The sequence below is a fragment of the Corticium candelabrum genome, chromosome 3, assembly GCF_963422355.1.
Source record: "Corticium candelabrum chromosome 3, ooCorCand1.1, whole genome shotgun sequence".
Classification (NCBI taxonomy): Eukaryota; Metazoa; Porifera; class Homoscleromorpha; order Homosclerophorida; family Plakinidae; genus Corticium; species Corticium candelabrum.
Window position 1 is genome coordinate 9,389,679 of NC_085087.1, and position 23,280 is coordinate 9,412,958.

The window sequence follows — 23,280 nt, forward strand, 5'->3', positions numbered from 1 at the left end:
ATGAATGTGTGTGAGTGTGTGGTGTGTGTAGACTGGTCCTCTCATGTTCCATAGGGCATGTAAGAACAAGAGAGTTGATGTTGCAAGAAATATTGTGGAACATCACGGAACAGAATGGAAGGACGACGTAGGGATTTGTCAACTTGTTGTGATTGTGTCATTGAGTAGTGTGTGAACAGGATGGTCGTGATGCATGGGATATTGTGGCTGTTTATGACAACGTGGACATTGCTGACATCATCCTGAAGAGAAGACTGCCAGACGGCAATGATGTGGAAACGGTACCGTTTGTCTCCCTGAGCATACTTTGCATGTTGCGTTGTTGATTTTCTATGTTTCAGACTGTTTCTATGTCAATGGAAGATGTTGCAGTGGAGGTTTGTGTGTGTCAGTTGTGTGTTGAGAGAAATAAGGAAGTGTGACTGTATGGATTGTGTAGACTCGATGTGTCGTGTTACACTGGGCACACAAGAACAGTAGAGTGGATGTGATAAGAAAGATTGTTGAGCAGGGAACAGAAGTGAAGGACAGAGTGAGAAATAGAATTTGTCAATCATTTGTATGACTTGTTATTGTATTGTTGATGCAGTTGGGACGAACTTTACTTCACTATGCTGCTGATCATGGCAACTGTGATGTGGTTGATGTTCTCTTGAGCAAGAAGGCAGACGCTGATGCTTCAGACAAGGTAAGTGTAGCAACATTCAAATATTCTATAGAAATATTCTACACCAAATGACTGTATTGGTCTCTATGCACATGGATAAGCGCACAAGCGATGGTTATATTCTAATCATTAGAGAAGTCGTGAAAATGTGTGTGTGGGGTCGCGCGGTGGAGCAGATGGTAGAGCGTTGGTGATGAAATTCAGGATCTTGTATTCCGTGATGAGGGTTGAAGGTACAATCCTGGTGGAAGCGACACTGTCGCAGTTTCCTTGAGCAAGAAACTCACCCACACCTGCTTCTCTCAACTCAGGAGTATAAATGAGTACCTGGTCATTGACTGGGGTGGACAAGACCGCTGGCTTGACAGCAACATCATTCAGCAGACTGGTACTTGTGGGCCTTGGTGTCCAGTCCCAGAGCTGCGCCATTGTCAGTGCCCCTGGATGACTCTGGCCAAGCTCCAGGTGGATTGTAGCGCTGGCCACAAGAGTCCACGTAGCGCATGGAGGCCCTTTCTCTAGAGGCAGGGGGAGCTATCTCCGCAACTGACCTCAAGGTCGACGTCGAAAGACATGGAGGGCTTAACATTTGTCCATTTGTGTGTGTGTGTGTGTGTGTGTGTGTGTGTGTGTGTGTGTGTGTGTGTGTGTGTGTGTGTGTGTGTGTTTGTTGTTTCTCAGTGTGCATGCACAGTAGAAATATACGTATTGTAGCTGTCCTGTGTTTGTCCTACTGACCTTGGAATGCAGACTGAGGCATTTGCCACTCCTCGGTGCTTTCATTTTATAGTTAAATGCTACAGAGTTACTAATAGCACTTGTGAAGTCATGTTGTGATATTCTTACTAACTCATTACAATTGTATGTGTGATAGGATGGGAAGAGACCTTTTGATTTTGCTGTGATAAGAGGTCACATGTCAACAGCTAATCGGTTGTTTTCCATAATGCAGTCAGTTGAAGATGTTGCATTAGAGGTGAGTAACAGTTGTCTTGCAGCATAATGAGTGGATACAGTTTGGTATTTTTGTTTGTATTTCCTTTTATGGAATTGATTTGTGACATTGATTCTCTTTCTTTGATTGTTGATAATAGAATGTGTGTAAGCTGCTGCAGTGGGCATGTAGTAATGAAGTGGATGTTGCAACAAAGATTGCAGAGAAGTTTTGTCAATCAGTGGAGAAGAAGGTGAGAGTTTTGACAATACTGTTGATTATGTGTGAAAGATGTTTTTGTGTTGTGCATGCAGTCTGGTCGCACTTTACTTCACTTTGCTGCTCTACTTGATCATCGTGAGGCAGTCGAGTGTCTGTTGGAGAAGAAGGCTGATGCAGATGCTAAAGATAAGGTAAACAATATTACAAACTGTTGTTATCATCACTCGTAATACTCTACTGTGTTGTAAGCAACATGCCCGCTAGTTGCGATATCGCATAGACATGAGACAGTGTGGGCTTCAATGGGGCAACATGCTAGGTTGTGAGGATTTATGAACGATGGGTTAATTAAGCAGAGTGGTCAGCTCACACGCTGAACTCCGACAAGTGGGGTGAACCCAAGAGGTCACTCAGGGTGACATTAGAGGATCAATTTGTGAGATCAGAGCATAATAGCGTTTGGTCCTTGTCACAATTGCTGACGCTCAGCTGTAAATTTCGAGCACCGAAGAAAGCCGAAGAAGGCCGTGGTAAATGCGGCCCACTACATCTGACGGTCGTCGGTTGATAGGTCAAGATGTTCTTGCAGCGCTGATTTCATTTGACCCATGATCTCGATAGTGATTGGAAGGCGAGGTTTTGGAGATAACCGAAGTCCACCGGTGTCTGATGCCTCAGAGGACGAGGGGAAGGCAAATAGAAGTTGCTATTGGGTTTGGCATTCATGCGAGTTGATGATGGTGTTTGATGCCAGCCAGATATACCTTCAGTGTCTGTTACTGCACTTCCAAAGCTGCTGACGCGACAAACTCGACGAGAGATGACTCTGAGACTGGGAACGGTGACCGCTTTCTCTGTCTGCAGAACTTCGTATACCGTGACACGCCTGTGTTGTAAGTGCGTCGTGATGAGGCGGCGATGCTTTCGTTTAGAAAGAATGTGGTTGCTGGTGCGGGAGACCAATGGTGAGAGCTTTCGCAGGCAGTGGAGTTGGCCGTGGGGCTGCCTGAGGTACCAGTTCATGAAATTTGGGCATCTTGTCGAGACAATGCGTCAGCAATTACATTAGATGTGCTCGAAATATGTCTAATAATGACAGTATAGTTGTTGTTTGCCACCGTAAAAACAAGCAACGGACGAGTGCCATAAGATTGGGGCAGCAGGATGAGCCATGCTGTCATAAGTCGACTACGCTCTGGTTGTCACAGTAGAATAAAACCCGTTTGCCAGACCAATGCTTACCTCACGTCAAACAGGCTACGACGACTGAATATCTGGTCTGAAGAAGTTTGAGGATTAGAGAATGAAAAATTAGAAGAATGGCGACACATACACCAGCAAATGGCTCAAGGAGTAACTACAAGTCAATATGTATGCGCCATCTGTCATCGCGATTGTCATTCTCGTATTGGTCTCTATGGACATGAACAAGCACACAAGCGATGGTTAAATTCTAATCAGTAGAGAAGTCGTAAAAATGTGTGTGTGTGTGTGTGTGTGTGTGTGTGTGTGTGTGTGTGTGTGTGTGTGTGTGTGTGTGTGTGTGTGTGTGTGTGTGTGTGTGTGTGTGTGTGTGTGTGTTATTTCTCAGTGTGAATGCACAGTAGAAATATACATATTGTAGCTGTCCTGTGTTTGTCCTACTGACCTTGGAATGCAGACAGAGGCATTTGCCACTCCTCAGTGCTTTCATTTTATAGTTAAATGCTACAGAGTTACTAATAGCACTTGTGAAGTCATGTTGTGATATTCTTACTAACTCATTACAATTGTATGTGTGATAGTATGGGAAGACACCTTTTGATTTTGCTGTGATAAGAGGTCACATGTCAACAGCTTATCGGTTGTTATCAATAATGCAGTCAGTTGAAGATGTTGCATTAGAGGTGAGTAACAGTTGTCTTACAGCATAATGAGTGGATACAGTTTGGTATTTTTGTTTGTATTTCCTTTTATGGAATTGATTTGTGACATTGATTCTCTTTCTTTGATTGTTGATAATAGAATGTGTGTAAGCTGCTGCAGTGGGCATGTAGGAATGAAGTGGATGTTGCAACAAAGATTGCAGAGAAGTTTTGTCAATCAGTGGAGAAGAAGGTGAGAGCTAGTTTTCACTATACTGTTGATTATGTGTGAAAGATGTTTTTGTGTTGTGCATGCAGTCTGGTCGCACTTTACTTCACTTTGCTGTTGAACTTGATCATCGTGAGGCAGTCGAGTGTCTGTTGGAGAAGAAGGCTGATGCAGATGCTAAAGATAAGGTAAACAATGTTACAAACTGTTGTTATCATCACTCGTAATACTCTACTGTGTTGTAAGCAACATGCCCGCTAGTTGCGATATCGCATAGACATGAGACAGTGTGGGCTTCAATTGGGCAACATGCTAGGTTGTGAGGGATTTATGAACGATGGGTTAATTAAGCAGAGTGGTCAGCTCACACGCTGAGCTCCGACAAGTGGGGTGAACCCAAGAGGTCACTCAGGGTGACATTAGAGGATCAATTTGTGAGATCAGAGCATAATAGCGTTTGGTCCTTGTCACAATTGCTGACGCTCAGAGCCGTAAATTCCGAGCACCAAAGAAAGCCGAAGAAGGCCGTGGTAAATGCGGCCCACTACATCTGACGGTCGTCGATTGATAGGTCAAGATGTTCTTGCAGTGCCAATTTCATTTGACCATGATCTCGATAGTGATTGGAAGGCGAGCTTTTGGAGGTAACCGAAGTCCGCCGGCGTCTTATGCCTCGGAGGACGAGAAGAAGGCAAATAGAAGTTGCTACTGGGTCTGGCATGCCTGCGAGTTGATGATGGTGTTTGATGCCAGCCAGATATACCTTCAGTGTCTGGTACTTCACTTCCAAAGCTGCTGACGCGACAAACTTGACGAGAGATGACTCTGAGACTGGGAACGGTGACCGCTTCCTCTGTCTGCAGAACTCCGTATACCGTGACACACCTGTGTTGTAAGTGCGTCGTGATGAGGTGGCAATGCTTTCGTTTAGAAAGAATATGGTTGCTGGTGCGGGAGACCAATGGTGAGAGCTTTCGCAGGCAGTGGAGTTGGCCGTGGGGCTGCCTGAGGTACCAGTTCATGAAATTTGGGCATCTTGTCGAGACAATGCATCAGCAATTACATTAGATGTGCTCGAAATATGTCTAATAACGACAGTATAGTTGTTGTTTGCCATCGTAAAAACAAGCAATGGACGATTGCCATAAGATTGGGGCAGCAGGATGAGCCATGCTGTCATAAGTCGACCTACGCTCTGGTTGTCACAGTAGAATAAAACCCGTTTGCCAGGCCAATGCTTACCTCACGTCAAACAGGCTACGACGACTGAATATCTGGTCTGAAGAAGTTTGAGGATTAGAGAATGAAAAATTAGAAGAATGGCGACACATACACCAGCAAATGGCTCAAGGAGTAACTACAAGTCAATATGTATGCGCCATCTGTCATCGCAATTGTCATTCTCGTATTGGTCTCTATGGACATGAACAAGCACACAAGCGATGGTTAAATTCTAATCAGTAGAGAAGTCGTAAAAATGTGTGTGTGTGTGTGTGTGTGTGTGTGTGTGTGTGTGTGTGTGTGTGTGTGTGTGTGTGTGTGTGTGTGTGTGTGTGTGTGTGTGTTATTTCTCAGTGTGAATGCACAGTAGAAATATACGTATTGTAGCTGTCCTGTGTTTGTCCTACTGACCTTGGAATGCAGACAGAGGCATTTGCCACTCCTCGGTGCTTTCATTTTATAGTTAAATGCTACAGAGTTACTAATAGCACTTGTGAAGTCATGTTGTGATATTCTTACTAACTCATTACAATTGTATGTGTGATAGTATGGGAAGAGACCTTTTGATTTTGCTGTGATAGTATGTCACATGTCAACAGCTTATCGGTTGTTATCAATAATGCAGTCAGCTGAAGATGTTGCATTAAAGGTGAGTAACAGTTGTCTTACAGCATAATGAGTGGATACAGTTTGGTATTTTTGTTTGTATTTCCTTTTATGGAATTGATTTGTGACATTGATTCTCTACCTTTGATTGTTGATAATAGAATGTGTGTAAGCTGCTGCAGTGGGCATGTAGTAATGAAGTGGATGTTGCAAGAAAGATTGCAGAGAAGTTTTGTCAATCAGTGGAGAAGAAGGTGAGAGTTTTGACAATACTGTTGATTATGTGTGAAAAATGTTTTTGTGTTGTGCATGCAGTCTGGTCGCACTTTACTTCACTTTGCTGCTGAACTTGATCATCGTGAGGCAGTCGAGTGTCTGTTGGAGAAGAAGGCTGATGCAGATGCTAAAGATAAGGTAAACAATATTCTGAACTTTATGGTAAGAAAATTATGTGTAGGTTATAGGTTTAATATAGACTGTTGGCTAGTGTATAAACGAAATACACTCCACTCCGCCCACGAGTTGGCACAAGGGAGTGCTAACTAGCTGGTCACAGCAGGTGTATTTTGTTTATACACTTGCCAGAAGGTCTATAACCAGCTTGTAGGTGTTGATACATCTTTTAGGCACGAAATTCAAATCAGTTGTGTAGCAAAATGTTCAGTGATGAAGATGCCTTACCCAGGCTGAAATCAACTTGGGCATTAAAACAGCAGAATTGCCAGTTATTGATTTTTAGAGGCTAGTAAACTGCTAGACGTTGATGTTGTTTCTGATCAGCAGTCTTCTGAATCTTGTTTCCAAGCTCCCATTTCATCCAGTAGTTTTCAGAAGTTTCTTGATTTGTGTGCCCCCTCCCCCCCCCAACATCACAAAAGCTACTGCATGGGTCGATTAGAGTGTTCAACGCATGGAAGAAATGGAGAAACAAGCAGCAAAAGGGCAGTACGTGCATGATCTGCATGTTATGAACAACAGAGAAATGAACTACTGGCTTGCATGGTTTGTGCATGAAGTTTGGAGGCAAGATGGAAAGCCGTATCCACCTTCTACCATGCAGCATATTGTAGCTGGTTTACAGCGTTCTGTGCACGAGTATCAATCTGTTGCTAGACGCCTAACCACGGTTAATTTTTTAGAAGGACGACTCTCAGTTTAGTTTGCACTTGTATTGTTTGACAGATATGTATGTAATAGCCTAATTGTTATTACAAACATTGTTTATGTTCACACTCTGGTTCACATCTTGATAAACCAGTAGCCCCAGGCAGTTATAAGGCCCCTATTTATTGACCGGTCAATATGTAGCGGTAGTGGGTTATGTCACCTATTCTAAGCGAATACTGGACACTGATTGGCGCAGACGAAGCTAGGATGCTACAAATCTTAAAACAGAACGAGCAGTGGTGTGAAATGTGCAGTGAAGCTTTTGTTTATTTGAACATGACAGTTATGTTTTAGTAAGCAAGTTAGTTGTGCATATGACAATAACACTTCAGTGTTATCTCTTGTCATTATTGTAACTGCTACACTGTACTGCAAGGTCACATTAATGCATACACTAGTCCTACCCCGCCTTATGGGCGGTAGCAATCTATCTTTACACGCCACATTTCCTTGAAGAAGACGCACCTTCTGTGACACACAGACGGACGCATGTACACAGAATCAGCTCGGTGAGCCGGCTTACTCCACCTGTAGCAGGCGCATCTTGCACTCTACCAATTGTGGCAATTTGAGGATGGCGTACAGTGGCTGGCGAGCTCAAGTCACATCCTATACTCAGTTAATTGAACAAACGAACTCCGGTGCATCTCGTTTCAGGTCGACAAAGTCTCGTCTTGGGGACCACCGGAGGCAGTCTAGGCAAAATCCGTCTCGACCGTTTATGCTTCTGACGGCCAAACTCGATCCGTCTGTCGCGTTTCACGGATGATCCGAGAGAGGTGTTGTGTTGATCGGCACGTTACAGACATCTGGACATCCATGTGGACAGACAGATGGAAGCATGAGTTGGCATATTTATAGTATAGGATGTATACTTACCAAAACTCACATGAACATCATACTGAAATCAATTTTTCTGTGATAAAATTTCTTGTCTTTTTGGTATTCACAAACTTTTGGTATAGACCATCTTATCTTATTTGTGTGTTTTTATGTTGTCAGGATGGTAAGAGACCACACCAACTGACTGATGGTAAACTGAGAAGACGACTGAGGAAAGCAATAGTGAGACGTTTATGTAGTGAGATATGGTGGTATGTGTAGAATGGATGGGTTGTATTGTCAGGATGAACAGAAGTATGCTGTTCTGTATGCCAAAGGCACAATGAGGCCAGAAATCATGAAATTGTGTTTCATTGGTAAAGAAGGAGCAGGAAAGACGACACTCATGGAGGCTCTCAAACGAGGATTGTTGAAATGGATTTTTGCAAACGAGAATCAAGCAGATGACCCAGAATGTGAAGAGGAACGCACAATTGGTATCAACGTGATGACAGTGGATATTCCAGGAGTGGGTCGCTTGTCAGTGTGGGACTATGCAGGTCAAGGGCAGTTCCACAAAACACACGGCCTTTTCTTTTCCTCCAACTCGTTCTTCATCCTGCTAGTGAGTCTAGTGAGAGGAAAGGAAAGAAGGCTGTGCAGTGTTGAGGAGTTACGACAAGAGCTTCAGTATTGGCTCTCATTCCTCAGAGCCAGTTTGGATGCAGAGTTTATACCCACAGTGTTGATAGCTGGCAGTCACATAGATTACTGTCCAGGGCGTCAGGGTGTCTTGCAGCGAGTGGTCATCGACATGCGTGAGCTGTTCAAAGGCAAGATCAACATCATTGAAGTTTGTTTTGTTCTCGACTGCAGGAGGAGCAGGTCACCTGAAATGAAACAACTAAAGAAAGTTCTCTGTGATGTGAAGCAGCAGTTGCAGCAGGTGATTGATTATAAGAATAATTAGTTGGAAATATTTCCTACTGATAAAGATATTTATGTTTTAGTCTGCTCCTCTGTATCCTCGTCTTTGTCAGCCAGTCGTATCCAAGTTGCTTCCTTCTCTTCGTAAGAAACAAGAAGATCCGTTCATGGAGAAGGCAACACTGATGGAGAGGATCGAGCAGGAAGCATGTCCAGGACAAAAGAAGAAGGTTGTAGAGAAGGTAGTTGATTTTTTAGATGATTCAGGAGAGGTGAGACGACTAGCAGATGTTTAGTTGTTGTACTTGTGTATGTTTGTGTAATATTGTTGTGATGTGTGTTTAGATTGCTGTTGCCGGTGATGTGGCAGCTCTCAATCCTGCATCTCTACATCATTATGCCATCGGTCCTCTCATTGCTTCTGATGATTTTAAGTGGCATGTCAGGTCAAAGAGGAAGGATGGCACAGTAACAAGAGAAGAAGCAGAAACGGCAATCAATCATTTCCGAAAAGATCAGAAGATTCACATTCAACTCAACACAGATAAAATCCTTGCAATATGTAAATCTCTTGGTATCTGCTTCAAAGTGGAAGGCAGAGACGACACGTACATATTTCCAGCTCTCTTGCCTCCTAAGGATCTGTCTGTCGTGTGGAAGAGAGATGAGAGTAAGAAAGTGTATGTCGGTCGACGTCAAGTGTGCAGAAGTCAGACGACCATCTTCAGTCCATCTGCATTTGGCATGTTTCAATCTAAAGTTTGCACTACATTAGATAAGAAAGCGCAGCTGTGGAGGAATGGACTGATCACATCTCAAGGTGATACAGTTCAGTTTTATGTCGAGTGTTTGGTTGCCATGGTAGATCCTGTTCGTTCTGTCGACTTTGTATGTCGTGGAGGTAAGGCAACAGAAGCAGAATGCGTTTCCTTGCTCAACACTGTCATGTCTCTTTGGAGAGATATGTTAGACAGATACAGTCCAGGCACTGAATATGAGACTGGATATCTGAGCAGAAAGCATTTAGAGGAACACAAAGAACTAAAACAAGTTGCTGTTTACTCAGAGGAGGAAATCAAGGAAGCAAAAGCAACAGGTGAAGGAGCAAATGCTGCTGTAAAACAAGTAGTTGGTGATGAGCGAGTCGTAGAAAGTCTTGGTGACTTGCTTGTCGTACCAACTGAACACTCTAATGTTACTGTGACATCTGATATGAAAATGAATGTTCTAAAAGAATTAGGACTGGAAGAAACTTCTCATTTCAGTCAAAGCTACCAAGCAGGTAAATTGGTTCTTACATTTACATGAGATTGTAATGAATGCTGAATTTATTGTTAAAATGCATACTTGATTGTAATCCAATGTTCTTGTTTCTATCACTTTGTTCCTAACTGATCTAGGTTTATCTCACACTAGCTAGGTGCATATTCTACACATGGGCTGCATGCAAGAGCATGCAACAGTGATAAGAAGGCATAGATAATTAATTGCCATTTTATTTATCTACAGAATGATGAGTTTTGCCTTCTGAATATTTATGATAGAGATAAACTTGAAGTTCCAGATCTAACTATAATATTATGGCCAGCAAGACTTGACTGGAAATTGACATCTGCAATAGTCAAAGAAATGGACAGAATCAGCTGTAGAGAGTAGAATTTTGGGAAGAAAAGCATTTTGACGTCCCTTCTCTTTAATGGTTTTTAGTTCTAAGCATTTTGTTATGAGGTTTTAAACTGCACAGCGAGTGCCATTCAGAGATTTGGTGTAAGCCTTTTAGATGTAACTAGTGCTGTGAAACATTTGCTGTGTATACTATATCATGAGAGCACATTGTCTGTGCAGCACTTAATCTGAGTTAGTTACTTATTAAAGCTTAGTCAGCATGTCAGTATGAAAATGTGAGACATTGTCAATATGATTGAAGATGGGAGGGGCATATCTTTTATAGTAATTGGCTAAGCTGCTGCGTGATTACAGTGCCAGAAGAGCATGTGGCACATGAAAGAATAACCTATGTTGTAAATATGGGCGTCATGTCAAGAATTCTGTTCTAAAAGTGAGACAAACTACAACACATTACTGTATCAACCTTCACTGCCTTTATGTGATTTGAATGAAGTTTGAAATTTATGGAATTTTTTTAGTGCACAGCTAACTCATCTGTTTAATTGCTGCATGACAATTTTATTGTGTCAAGCATTATGTTTGAGTTAATGTGTATATTTTGTAATTGTGTTAATTGATTTGTATGTGAAGCACTAATGTAGACAGGTAAACCATGTTCTAGAAACAAGTGAACTATTGTGCTATCCAATACAAGCTATTGATTTGGCATCCATCACTGGTGTCCATACACATGCATGCTAATTCAGTTTGTGTGTCTATATCACATGATATGTTGTGTGTGTAGGAAACATGCCTGACTTTATTTCTATAAGAAATGCTGTTGCTAACCACTGCAGTAGCAAGTGGTATGAGATTGGGCTGACGATATTGGAACTCACAGATGATGAGATTAGAAGAGCAACATTTGACATACCTTCTCCTACTGGTAAATTACTTGCTCTCATCGAGGCAAGGAGGACAGAAGTTGGAGGAGAAAAGACAGCAGAGGACTTGTGGAGTATGGTTTGTAATAGCTGAAGAAATGGATGGTACTGTACATTGAAGAAAGAAGGTGAACTTGTGTATGTGAATGTTAATAAATTGCTTGAAATTAACAAAATTTGTTGTTAATATTAGGAATACAAAATGTGAATACCAACATGTGAGAGGCAAATCTACTTCTACTTCCATCATATCTCGAGACTGCATTATAGTGGACACTTTATAGTTACTAATTAAACAGAAAATGCTATATAAATAGAATTTTTTTAAAAATAATTGAGATTGATAGATAAATGATGCAAAAAATTTTTTCTCGTACTCTCAAACGGCCTGATACAATAATACTCGCGATATTTACAGCAATCTCATTTTTCCGATTATACTCTAGATCTCCCGGATATACGGGGTTCCCGGAAATTGACCGATGCCCGACGATGGCATCAGTCAAAGTGGCAGTCCGAGTGCGACCTCTCAATGAGAGAGAACTCGTTCACGACGCACATTCCATCATCCAAGTTCAAGGTCGTCAAATCCAACTTCTCTCGCCCACCGGCGACTCACCAAGCTACGATTCGACGCGCACGAAAACATTTACGTACGATTTCTCGGTAAGCTCACCACCTAACCGTTTGGCGCCCGAAAGCGTTGCCATGTGAGTCTCTCAATGCAGTATTGGTCAGCCGACGCGCGCGATGCTCACTTCGCCTCTCAAGAGAAGGTGAAACATCTTCAGCTCACATTTTTGCCACGCCCTCTCACGTCTGTGCGTGCAGGTTTTCTCCGATCTCGGCTCGATCGTGCTCGACGCCGCCTTCACTGGCTACAATGCGTGTGTGTTTGCTTATGGACAGACAGGCGCCGGCAAGACGTTCTCGATGATGGGATGGGAGGGAAACGCCGGGCTGACGCCTCGTATATGTCATGGGCTGTTTGGAAAGGCGGCGGATGGAGAGGACGGTGCGACTTATCGGGCTGAAGTGAGGTGTGAGTGCTAGTGCGGTGTGTGTGTGTGTGTGTGTGTGTTGGTGGTATTGGGGTGGTTGTGTTATGGTGTGGTTGTTGATGTAGTTATTTGGAGATCTACAATGAGCGTGTGAGGGATCTGATGGTGGAAGGTGATAAGAACAGGAAGCCGCATAATCTGCGAGGTTGGTGACTTCCGTTACGTGATGTGCGTCAATGTTTGGCATACTTGCGATGTTGTTGAAAGTGGAGGAGAGGTGTTTTGGTGTGAGCGTATGATGTAGTGAGAAATGGGTTCCTGAAATATAATTATCTGGCTAATGTATTAGGAGATGGGTTCTTGTAATACAATTATGTGTCTACTGTATTGAGAGATGCATCTCTTTTTTAAGTTAATACAATAATTCAATTGGTGAGTGAAGTGAGTTCTCTTGTCATGTCAATTGAAGTTAGAGATATAGTTAATTATTCTTTATTTATTTATATAATATATAAATATATTTACAGTCACATGGAACAGGGACATGATTGATATAAAGATGATGTCTGACAAATGCAATTTTGACTCTGCAGTACATGCACTACAAACTGATTGACGGATCCCCTCTTGAGGGGTCGACTCTATTAAAATTTCTTGTCGAGAAGAATTGAGGTGACTCCAGATGTTGCTCTTATATGTGACTAAGTAGAGTCCGGAGAGCAGAGAAGAGTGAAACGTAAAGCTTGTAGAAGAGCAAAGTCTGTTATCTGAGTTGTTGTGTTAGTGTCCATGGCAGAGATTATTGCTAAAAGACCTCACTCACCTTACACAATGTTACACAAACGTTTACTAATATGTTGAGATACAAATCTTTCCAATAGTTTATATATCTGCTGAATTGTATGTGAAGGCACGTTCTCTATGTTTCTTGTTTGTAGTTCGTGAACACCCGATGTCTGGTCCATACGTCGAAGGTCTGTCTAAACACACTGTCACATCAGTGAGCGAAGTTCTTCGTCTCATCGAGCTCGGCAACAGCAACCGAACGACAGCGGCCACACAGATGAACGATGTGAGCAGCAGATCGCACGCAATCTTCACAATGAACTTCACACAAGCGAGAATCGAAGACGACATTCCATGTGAAACAGCATCAAAGATCAACCTTGTCGACTTGGCCGGCAGTGAACGAGTAGAAGTAAGTCATCACACCTTAATTAATTAGTTAATTAGTATTAATTAAATCATTTTATAAAATAATTTATTTTATTATTTAAATTAAATATTTGAAAATTATTTTAGGCGTCGGGAGCCACTGGTGATCGTCTACGTGAAGGATCAAACATCAACAAGTCACTAACGACTCTCGGTCTTGTCATCTCGGCTCTTGCAACTCGCAGTCAGAATGCCCTCAGAGAGACACACGACAATAAGACGACATTCGTGCCATACAGAGATTCAGTTAGAGACTCAATGACATCACACCGTCACTTGGCAATATTTAATATTATTTTGTGTGTAGGTTTTGACTTGGTTGTTGAAGGATTCGCTCGGTGGTAACGCAAAGACTGTCATGTTGGCCGCTATTTCACCAGCAGATATCAACTATGGAGAGACACTCAGCACTTTGAGGTATGCAAACAGAGCGAAGAATATTGTCAACAAACCAGTTGTTAATGAGGTGAGGTGTACAGTTGTATTGGTCTAATATGTGATGTATTGGTCAGTGTGTGTGTGTGTGTATGGTGTGTGTAGGATCCGACTGCAAGATTGATTCGTGAGTTACGCAAAGAGATCGAAGATTTACACAAACGTCTTCATCTCGTGTCAGAGCAACAAGTCAGTGAGCCTCTGTGATTTTCATTAATAACAAATTTTAAGTTTCATTAAAAGTTAAATTTTTACTGTAGAAAATGCAAATGTTGTGATCACATATTGAAACCTTTTAAGAAATATTTTAGAATTAATAAACTTTTAATTATTTAAATTTTTATTTCTTGTATATTAGTTATTTTTTAAATTTATTTTAAGTTTTTTAATTAATCTTTGTTATAATTTTATTCATGAAACTAGTTAAGTAACCTTTTAAATAAATTTTAGAATTACTGATTTTAAATTATTTAAATATTTGCAAAAAAATTAAATTATTGTACAACTATTCTTGGCTTGAGTGTGAGTGAGCATCTTGTTTGTTGCTGTAGAGTCCGTCCGAGAAACACTTGCAGACTCGACTTCATCAGAACGAGGCTCTTGTTGCTACACTCACCAATCAGTGGGAGGAAAAGTGGCAGCGAGCACACACTATCATGCAGGTCAGTAGCCTCATGCCTTCGATACACTGGAATGTGTTATACAAAGTGCATACCAGATTGTAGCATGAGACTTAAGATTTCTACTTCCTGTCTGTTTGGTTGTTTGTGTATATCGACTTGCAGTTTACCTTGTCACATACTTTGCTTGCTACACTCATAGACTCAGACATTTACATGTACATAGTGTTGTTGATTTTTTATTTTATTTTGTTGTGTTTAGTGTTGATATTGTTGTTTGTGTTGCTTGTGTTTTTGGTAGAGCAAAGGATTGACTTTGTCTGATGCGGGAGCTACTGTGACGGTTGACACTGAGAAGCCGCATTTGGTGGCAATTGATCATGATCCTTTGAATGCTAGTGTGACCATGTGCTATTTACAAGAAGGTAAATGACACACCCATGCACACACACACACACACACACACACACACACAAACACACACACAAACACACACACACACACACACACACACACACACACACACACACACAAATTGTTGCATATTACAGGTCAATTTCACATTGGATCTGATGCCAGTCTTGACATTGTCCTTCAAGGAAAAGGAATATTGAGGTTTCCTGTTTGTGTCTACTCATCCATTCATCATTGTATTATGTCTATGGTTTAGTCATCATTGTGTAATCTCTGTGGTGGATGATAATGTGATGTTAGAACCAAGCAAAGGAGCTCTCTGCTCTCTTGATGGAGATGAAGTTGTCAAGGAAACAAAACTTTGGCAAGGCAAGAATGAGTCTAGAGTGTAGTGTAGCAGGTTGCAAACAAGTGTGGTGTTGTAATTTTTTATGTGTGTGTTTGTTATTTGTCTGGCTGTGCTAGCATGTTTTTGTATTGTCTGTCAGTCTATGGGCATGTTTCCACTAACGCCTAAACCAGTTTAACAAGTGGTTTAAGCTAAACTGGTTTACCGATTGACCTGTTTCCGCCTTCACTAAACCAGTTATATTCTAAACCTACACCGATTTCCTAAACCCATTTTGTAGTATGTTTTACTTTAGCAAAGTGGTTTAGGTTTAACTGTCACGTGACTGTAGCACACTTGTCTACATGGCTTCTCACAACACCGTCTTGATGGATATTGACTATTTTGCTTGGATAGAATTAACTTAAAAGATGTAAGGGTCGTTAAGTAGAGGAAAGAAATCATCAGAACAACAGAGAGAGAGAGAGAGAGAGAGAGAGAGAGAGAGAGAAGACGATGTCCTTGGTTATCATCATGCAAATTCCTACTAGCAGACGCTGAATCAGTGACAACCAACAGTTGCTCTGACTTGGTGACACAGCAGCCCAATACTTCAAAATAAGGCATTCCTAGACGGCTTGTCTTGTACATCTCGGATGTCCGCGTTCCTAGTGGAAACAGTCACTTTCTTGAACTGGTTTAGTTTTAAACGCATTTGGACTAATCTAGTTTAAAATGCAGCTAGTGGAAACACGGCCTATCTCTTTTGACAATTTAGGTCTCGTCTGTCTGTGTTTGTTTTGTTTTTAATTTTGTGTTTATGTCATTGCATTACTTTGCAGGTTGTATAATAAAGTTGGGTGAGAGTCATCTGTTTCGTTTTAATCATCCGGCTGAGGCTCGCAGGATGAGGGAAATGGCAGATACAGAACAAAGTAACACACAGTTTCAGAGAGCCATTACAGCAGAGAAGCTAGGGTTGACACCTCCACGAAAAGGTAATGGAAGGATGGGAGAAACTCTTACTCACAGTGGATTTGAGATGCATCCCTCCAATACAGTTGTCTAGTGTATTGCGAGATGCATCCCTCCAATACAATAGTCTAGTGTATTGTGAGATGCATCTCTCCAATACAATAGTCTAGTGTATTGTGAGATGCATCCCTCCAATACAATAGTTTAGTGTATTGTGAGATGCATCTCTATAATACAATAGTCTAGTGCATTGTGACATGCATCCCTCCAATACAATAGTCTAGTGTGTTGTGAGATGCATCCCTTCAATACAATGGTCAATATGCTGCATCTATCTTATAATCATGTGTATGTATAGGCAGTACCCAAGGAGGTAGGTGGCCTGGTCATGCCAGTCTTGAACTTGAGATTGACGAAGGTTTAGACAAACTTCGTGAAGGCCAGAGAGTGATGGAGGCTTTGTTCAGACAGCACAAGCAGAAGCCAGTAGAGCCGGTGATAAGCGAGTGCGACCGTGACATTTGGATGATTGAAGAAAAGATCAGACAAGATCAACACAGACTCAACATGCAGCACACAAAACTGAGAAAACTAAGATTACAGATGGCATCATCACAGGTTATGGCAGCTCTGTTTTAGTTTGTCAGTTTATGGATTTTGTGGTTGTCTGTCTGTCTGTCTGTCTGGCAATCACATATATTTGAACTTTTATCTATGATACATTTTGCAATGCAGGGTACTATGTACTGTCCAACTACTACAGTATTTCCCGCCCAATTATCCGGTTGGGGCAACCAATTATCCGACTCAGTCAATCAATCATCCCGTTGGGGCAACCAATTATCCGCTTCAGACAACCAATTATCCGGTTGGGGCAACCAATTATCCGACTCAGCCAATCAATTATCCGATTGGGGCAACCAATTATCCGACTCATGGTTTTAATTAGGAGCAGTGTAGATATATGGAACAGCTGGTTACAGGAATAATAGCGTGTACTGACGGATGTTGTCGCTGTACTGCTGCACCAGTAAATAGGGTAATTCTTGTTTTCGCTATTAATTAATCGCGGAGGAAAAATCATTAGTAATTGTCTGGTAATTAATTATCGCCTACCAGCGCGAATGACCACACAGAGACATGGCGCAGTTGCAGTTGTTGCAGCGAGGGTCAGACTCTTGTCACAGCAAGATGGTAACTTCTGCTAGATTTGTGTCCTGACGCACTAGAGGACTTAGCAGGTGCTCTAGACCTCAACACGCTTTCTAGCTAACATGTACTCACCGTAAAGCTGCACATGCAAGCAAAATTAGAGAGAATATGTACTGTAGAACTCAGCAGAATTAACAACCACGCTACTCAAACACACGTTGATAAAGTACATGTTACGTCTACAGTCTAGGTAGCTCTAAACTCTCCAGGTCGATCGCTAGGCGATTGTGAATTTGTTTCACTCAGAATTGGACGAAGGCGCAAAGCTGAGAGTGTCAGTGGTGCAGTGGTCTTTTCTCTCAAGTCAACGAGACTGATGCGAAAAGAAAGACAGCAGAGCTGTTCAGTTACGGCGCGCTGCAGCTGGATCCTCACATTCACATGTGTAGTAGCTTAATTGTAATAGCGTTTCCCACGATGCTATCAATCTGCATCAGAGAGAGTTTTGAATGAGACCCAAAACACTGAACAACTAACCAGCATGCAAGGTGAGAGTTTCATTCGCGAAGTGTACAGCTTGCCAGAGCAACATCGGATAATTGGTTGCCCCAATCAGATAATTGATTGGCTGAGTCGGATAATTGCTTGCCCCAACTGGGTAATTGGGCGGGAAATACTGTGGTAGTGTTCATCACCTAAACTAAGCTAAAATTGAAACTCGTGTAAAACAATTTGAGGACTACACTTAAAAGCTACAGTGTACAAGCAAAGCCTCCAGTACCAGCTAGTGGCTGAAGTGCTGGGTGGCAAAGAGGTCACATCTGTTGCCTTCAGACAGCGAAGATAGCTTTTTAGAGATGACTCTAGCATTACACTTCTGGAGCTGAACAGAAAAGCATTTGGACCAGAAGTCGATAAACTGCGCAGCGTTTGGTCGTCCCACTTTGTCCGATGACTTCTTCGATAATTTGCACAGGAGTTTCCACCCATCGATCCCCCAAGCTCCAAAATGCTCCATTACCAGTGGGGTTACAGTGGCAATTATGCCACCTGGTAATTGCTGTTTGCTGTATTTCTCTTTCTTTCTGTCTGCTCTCCTTTCTGCAGCGGCACCACTAACACCAGCAGATGATGGAAAGATGTCACTACTCCATGGGTGGGCAAGGGAGATATCTAGGTCAACGTTGTTTCCAATGTCTGAGTCAAAAATACGATGTCCTGTCTGTTGTCTGTGGTTGTATAACAATTCCTCGGCTCCGTGCAGTGGTGGATATGCAACCCACGGGAACAATCAGACCAGACGGACGAGATCGATTCGTGAGACCATACCGACTTGCCATCAGTCTTACAGGTCAGCTAATGGTATCCACTGTCATCTATCAGAGCTCCACAATTGCATGCCGTTGTTCGGCTGGAGAAGGCTATGGGCAAACCCAAACGAAGGAAGGACGCCAAGCGAAATTCGCAAGAATTGAGTGCGAACACTTCCGATGTAGGGATAGCGTTAATTAAGCCAAGCCCCAGCGTCCTTACTTGTTGTTGAGCGTATGCGGGCTGCATCTCTGGCAGTGGGGGCATTTTCAAGTAGATACTGAGCATTGGAAGAAGCAGTGACAGAAGATAGCCTTTGTTGAACTTTCCCAGCACATGGCAGGTAGTCAGAGATATGTTTTCCTAGAGGGACAGACCTTGCTATGGCCTCACTGATTGGAGAGGTTGAAGAGCTTAAGAGACTGTCGATTATAGATTGTAAAACAGGGAATCGGAATGGCAGCTCTGTAAAAGCGTTGGCCCAGGATGCAACAAAAGCTGGTTGTCTCATTGACAGCAAAGGAATCATTCCGAAATTGCCCATTCTGATGGGTAAAGAAGCCTAATGCCAAATCTTTTCATCAACCATGTCATAGCCTAAGAGGTAAGAAAAGGTTTCTTTTGTCCTAGAGTCATGGATTGTAGAAGCATGAACTAGCAAATCAGGATGGACTATCCAGGCCAAATGGTTAAGGTTGGAGACATAACAGCATCGCAATAGCAGCATTGCACTCTGAACATCATCCAATTTGGTAAGCTGATCGCACAGTGAGAGCTTTGACTGGGCTATGGTGGCACAAGAGTACGTAATGAATGACATCGAACGAATTGGAGAACCAAGGAAGAGTGCACCCTCACAAGACACAGGAATTTCTTCAAATCCTTCAACAGCAGTCGAGGATGATGGAGAGAATATCTCGCACTTTTTGTCTGCTATGATCAGATTGATGGGTGAGAAGGTCTCCTTCAAGTCATGAAATGCAGCCAAAACAGATTTCGCCCCTTCCTGCAAAAATACATCATCCAGGTAGGCCAGTACACATACTTGAGAGTGAGATTTCTGAATCTTAGTTAAGACTGGATGAATGGCTATGGCAAAAAGAACAGGACTCAGAGGGTCTCCTTGATGAACTCCCTCCTCAGATGGAATTATTACCATAGAGGAACCCTGCATGAAGACAAGGGAGCTGGGTTTGCCATACATTTGAATCACATGGTTGTACAAGTCAGGAAAGGTAAGAGAAACTTGTTCCATGATCTGGTCTCTGCTGATAGAATTGAACGCGTTCTTAACATTCGACTTCAAAACTATCCAGTTGGGATTAGATTCCAAAGTGAGACTTATATGATGCGCTATCAACTCTGTACCACATTTCGTAGACACACCATGCTGAATGGGACATAAAACTTCAGGAAACTCTTCCTTTTTTGTGAACAAATAGTCCTGGCTGTAAGTCGGCGAATAGATTCCCCGATGGCAATGGGTCTCACATCACCATTTGGCTTGGGCAGAGCGATCAGTCTTGAAGAAGAAGAGAGGGTGGCAGCCACATTGGGCAATATTCCCTTAGCAAATGCTGAACAAGCAGAGAAAAGACCATCCGCAGTATCCTCATTTTTCAGTAGGATTTCAAAATGCTCAAAACGGCAACCACTAGGACCAGCACCAGATCCACGTGGAGCTTGCCTGATCGAATTGAAAAGTAACGACCTAGACAAGGTGGTCGACTCACAACTAACATTGGGTGAAGGGGAAAGTGCTGAAGATCTGGGAGGGTGTTTGGAGATCAACTTCCTTGCCGTATTCTCAGTGGACGGAGCCAGACCATTACTGGTTAGAATTCTAGACACATGACAACTCTCCGCATCTCACTAGCCTCAGAGCAGCCGTTTGTCTTGCATTATCCCCAGTAGAGGGTGACTTCCCGGGAGGAGAGGCTCGCAGGCAAATAATGTCCAACCAATTCCAGCTGAGAAACTGGTGGTAAGCAGCCTTACATCACGTAAACCATGTTTTCCTTCCCTTGCCAGAAGAGTGAGGGGCATGCGAGGCAGTAGAAACAGGAGTTTCCATGCTAACTCATCAGAAGGATCATCACGAATCTATTCAAGTGCTACAACACAGCAATTTTGGAAACATGCTTTGACTGTAGGATGGATAGTTTGGACAACTCTGGGAGGTGCAGCTTTCAAAATGTCTTCTGCTGTAAGATCCCGGATGTACTATGCAGTAGTTTTGAGTCCAGATTCATCTGTCTGTCTGTCTGTCTGTCTGTCTGTCTGTCTGTCTGTCTGTCAAAGAGCATTTATTGAAAACATCAAGCTAATACAGAAAAGGCTACATATAACACTAAGAGTTCAAGATAAACGGTAGTGGTTGTAGAAGAAAAACTGTAACGAACAGCCATCTGATGTTTGTAGCTATCATCTACAGAGTCATTACTACAAAGTATTCTGTCAATCTTTTTAGTTAAAACACTACCATTGCAACGTGTAATGTTATTGACAATATTCTCCGCTAGTGCGTTTTAAATTCAATCGAATTTAGCTTTCCATCTTCATCACATGATCTTAGTGAGATCTGGTGAAGAAACTTCTCTCCGCTATTCTCTCAACGTCCAAAGTGTTTGAAAACCAAGGGAATCAAGCAAGGAGAACCTCACCAGTGTGCCTTTCTTTGTTGTACTTCTCTATTTTCTTTTCTTCCCTTTTTGAAGCTGCTGATCCATCCGTTGTGGTTGCATGTGAAATTACTTCTGAGCTCCACGGGTGAGCCAGAGAGACGTCAAGTTCAACGTTGAAGTCAGTTGCATTATGGACAGCTATGTCAGGTCTAGATTGAGAGCTGCTGTAACAGTCTCTTGGCTCAATAGTGTCAGGAAATGACATACATTTCAAACATTTGGACCAATCAGAGACCATTGAGTTGTGTGACCAAACTGGTCTGTCTGTCTCTCAGTTTGTCTGTCTGTCTGTCTGTCTGTCTATCTGTCTGTCCATTTGTTTGTCTGTTTGTCTGTCTGACTATCCGTTTGTATGTCTGTCTGTTAGTCTGTCCATCATTTGGTTTGTTTGTCTGTCATTTCCTTTGACTGTATGTCAGTCAGTCAGTTTTCTTTCCTGTTTATCTGCTCATCACTTGTACATTCCACTACATATTATTCATTTCTATAGACTCCAGTTACCAATGACGAAGCAGGTTTTACTCGTCAAGACACCAAACCGCAAGCTCCATTATTCAAGTCCCATTCTGCGTCCGAACTCGACGATGTGGAACTAGAGATGACCTACAGGCCAAGATGGAGCACATCCGGCCCTTACTCCACACAATACGCAACACCAAAGGAGCGAATGGAGCGAGTACATCGCGACTCGGCTTCTCTCCAAGTTCAAATTGACGAGACAGAGCAGCGACTTCAGGCCGAACGAGAGACACTGAGAATCCTGAGACAGCAACAGTTGGGCGTCGACATTCAGTCGGTCGATGACAAGTTGAGTGAGAGCATGAAGTTGGTGACGTACGATGAGGGAGACTCGCCACAGGAGACGGAAGTTCGGTATCAGACGGACTCCGGTTCGTCGTGGGTCGTTGTGAACAGGAGGACGGCGCAGGGAAGGAGCAGCCCGGCTACAGATCAGATGCAGTTGGATGCTCATGGAAAGGTCCCACGAAAAACAGTCCTGGAAGTGTTTTACTGTTCAAAGGTAAGACATGTATGAAGGTATTTGCATGAGGGTTGTGCAGGTAAAGAGTCTCTAACATTTGAGTGGTAAAAGGACGTTGCCAGTATCATGTATTTGATGTCATACACAAGTCATCATATCTGGTTGATGTCACATTAAACTTTGATGTTTACTATGCTTAGCATTTTAAATCTGACATCAGAAATCTAATGTGAAATTTGACGTCATACGACATCATAAATTTTGACGTCATATCTGACGTCATCTAACATAAATTTTGACGTCCTATATCTGACGTCATCTAACATTTTTGACATCATATATCTGACATCATAAATCTTATGTCATATTTTGACGTCATAATTTGTTGTCATAAAAGTCAATTTTATAAATTAACCCAACACCCTTGGCCAATACTCTTGGATCATAAACAGTGCAATGTGTGATGTAAGTTTAGGTTTATGATTGTGTGTGAATGTTTGTGTTTCAGGATAACGTAACTAGGATTCAGCCAGCTGCTATTGCTGGTCCTTTGCGAGACGAAGATGTCAACATCTTTGAACGATCCGTACAAGATCCGAGCTTCGACTTGGAGTCACTCAGCGAAGCGAATCTCATGGACATGGAGCAGCCGATGGGACGGAGACCGGAGACAGTGGGGCAAGAGCAGCAATACGGAAAGAGAGAGGGATTTGAAGATTCAGAGGACTCGATGAAAGAATGTCAGTCAATGTCATGGTTTTGTTGCTATCATTATTAGATTATGATTATATTCTTATTATCATCATTATTATTATTATTATTGTTCATATTCTTAGTATGGATTTATAACAATCTATTACACATTTTAAAGTTGAGATAACTTTAATATCAATTATTAGTTTAGTGTGATTGTCACGTGATTAGTAACTCGCAGCTGTTTGCAATTGAATCAAATTTGTATGTGTAACATCC

General features: G+C 42.3%; 3 protein-coding genes across 7 annotated transcripts; all 3 read left to right on the forward strand.

Moving 5' to 3' along the window:
* Positions 1–35: 35 nt before the first annotated feature.
* On the forward strand, positions 36–2,144 carry LOC134177346 (CARD- and ANK-domain containing inflammasome adapter protein-like). Its single transcript, XM_062644121.1, has 8 exons — positions 36–127; positions 180–281; positions 342–377; positions 440–532; positions 590–688; positions 1,542–1,643; positions 1,762–1,854; positions 1,916–2,144. The coding sequence occupies exons 1-8, from the start codon at positions 44–46 to the stop codon at positions 2,051–2,053; spliced, it is 747 nt and encodes a 248-aa protein (XP_062500105.1). The 5' UTR covers positions 36–43; the 3' UTR covers positions 2,054–2,144.
* Positions 2,145–3,611: 1,467 nt separating this feature from the next.
* LOC134177236 (uncharacterized) lies at positions 3,612–11,567 on the forward strand. Of its 5 annotated transcripts, XM_062644008.1 has the most exons (12): positions 3,612–3,709; positions 3,828–3,920; positions 3,986–4,084; positions 5,665–5,766; positions 5,885–5,977; positions 6,039–6,137; positions 7,893–7,955; positions 8,017–8,658; positions 8,723–8,911; positions 8,985–9,921; positions 11,053–11,319; positions 11,385–11,567. In XM_062644008.1, the coding sequence occupies exons 1-11, from the start codon at positions 3,650–3,652 to the stop codon at positions 11,283–11,285; spliced, it is 2,610 nt and encodes an 869-aa protein (XP_062499992.1). In that variant the 5' UTR covers positions 3,612–3,649; the 3' UTR covers positions 11,286–11,319; positions 11,385–11,567. The 5 variants fall into 5 exon arrangements, with proteins under 5 accessions (XP_062499992.1, XP_062499993.1, XP_062499996.1 ...); XM_062644009.1 differs by lacking the exon at positions 11,385–11,567 and having other exon boundaries at positions 11,053–11,320; XM_062644011.1 differs by lacking the exons at positions 3,612–3,709; positions 3,828–3,920 and having other exon boundaries at positions 4,068–4,084; positions 5,699–5,766.
* Positions 11,568–11,650: 83 nt separating this feature from the next.
* LOC134177235 (kinesin-like protein KIF16B) lies at positions 11,651–23,275 on the forward strand. Its single transcript, XM_062644007.1, has 16 exons — positions 11,651–11,857; positions 11,920–11,967; positions 12,023–12,231; positions 12,318–12,397; positions 13,131–13,390; positions 13,495–13,653; positions 13,715–13,873; positions 13,948–14,031; positions 14,394–14,504; positions 14,764–14,887; positions 15,014–15,077; positions 15,133–15,245; positions 16,047–16,202; positions 16,538–16,797; positions 21,817–22,347; positions 22,817–23,275. The coding sequence occupies exons 1-16, from the start codon at positions 11,684–11,686 to the stop codon at positions 23,084–23,086; spliced, it is 2,802 nt and encodes a 933-aa protein (XP_062499991.1). The 5' UTR covers positions 11,651–11,683; the 3' UTR covers positions 23,087–23,275.
* Positions 23,276–23,280: the final 5 nt, after the last annotated feature.

What these genes read in the sequence shown, in the direction of transcription:
- LOC134177346 (XM_062644121.1), top strand. Translation starts at nt 44, where the DNA reads ATGTTCCATAGGGCATGTAAGAACAAGAGAGTTGATGTTGCAAGAAAT. An exon ending in GAACAGAATGGAAGGACGAC is followed by an intron (nt 128 to 179) that starts GTAGGGATTTGT and finishes GTGTGTGAACAG; the next exon opens with GATGGTCGTGATGCATGGGA. An exon ending in TTGAAGATGTTGCATTAGAG is followed by an intron (nt 1,644 to 1,761) that starts GTGAGTAACAGT and finishes TGTTGATAATAG; the next exon opens with AATGTGTGTAAGCTGCTGCA.
- LOC134177236 (XM_062644008.1), top strand. Translation starts at nt 3,650, where the DNA reads ATGTCAACAGCTTATCGGTTGTTATCAATAATGCAGTCAGTTGAAGAT. An exon ending in CTGAAGATGTTGCATTAAAG is followed by an intron (nt 5,767 to 5,884) that starts GTGAGTAACAGT and finishes TGTTGATAATAG; the next exon opens with AATGTGTGTAAGCTGCTGCA. An exon ending in TTTTAGATGATTCAGGAGAG is followed by an intron (nt 8,912 to 8,984) that starts GTGAGACGACTA and finishes ATGTGTGTTTAG; the next exon opens with ATTGCTGTTGCCGGTGATGT.
- LOC134177235 (XM_062644007.1), top strand. Translation starts at nt 11,684, where the DNA reads ATGGCATCAGTCAAAGTGGCAGTCCGAGTGCGACCTCTCAATGAGAGA. An exon ending in CCGGCAGTGAACGAGTAGAA is followed by an intron (nt 13,391 to 13,494) that starts GTAAGTCATCAC and finishes AAATTATTTTAG; the next exon opens with GCGTCGGGAGCCACTGGTGA. An exon ending in GAGCACACACTATCATGCAG is followed by an intron (nt 14,505 to 14,763) that starts GTCAGTAGCCTC and finishes TGTTTTTGGTAG; the next exon opens with AGCAAAGGATTGACTTTGTC.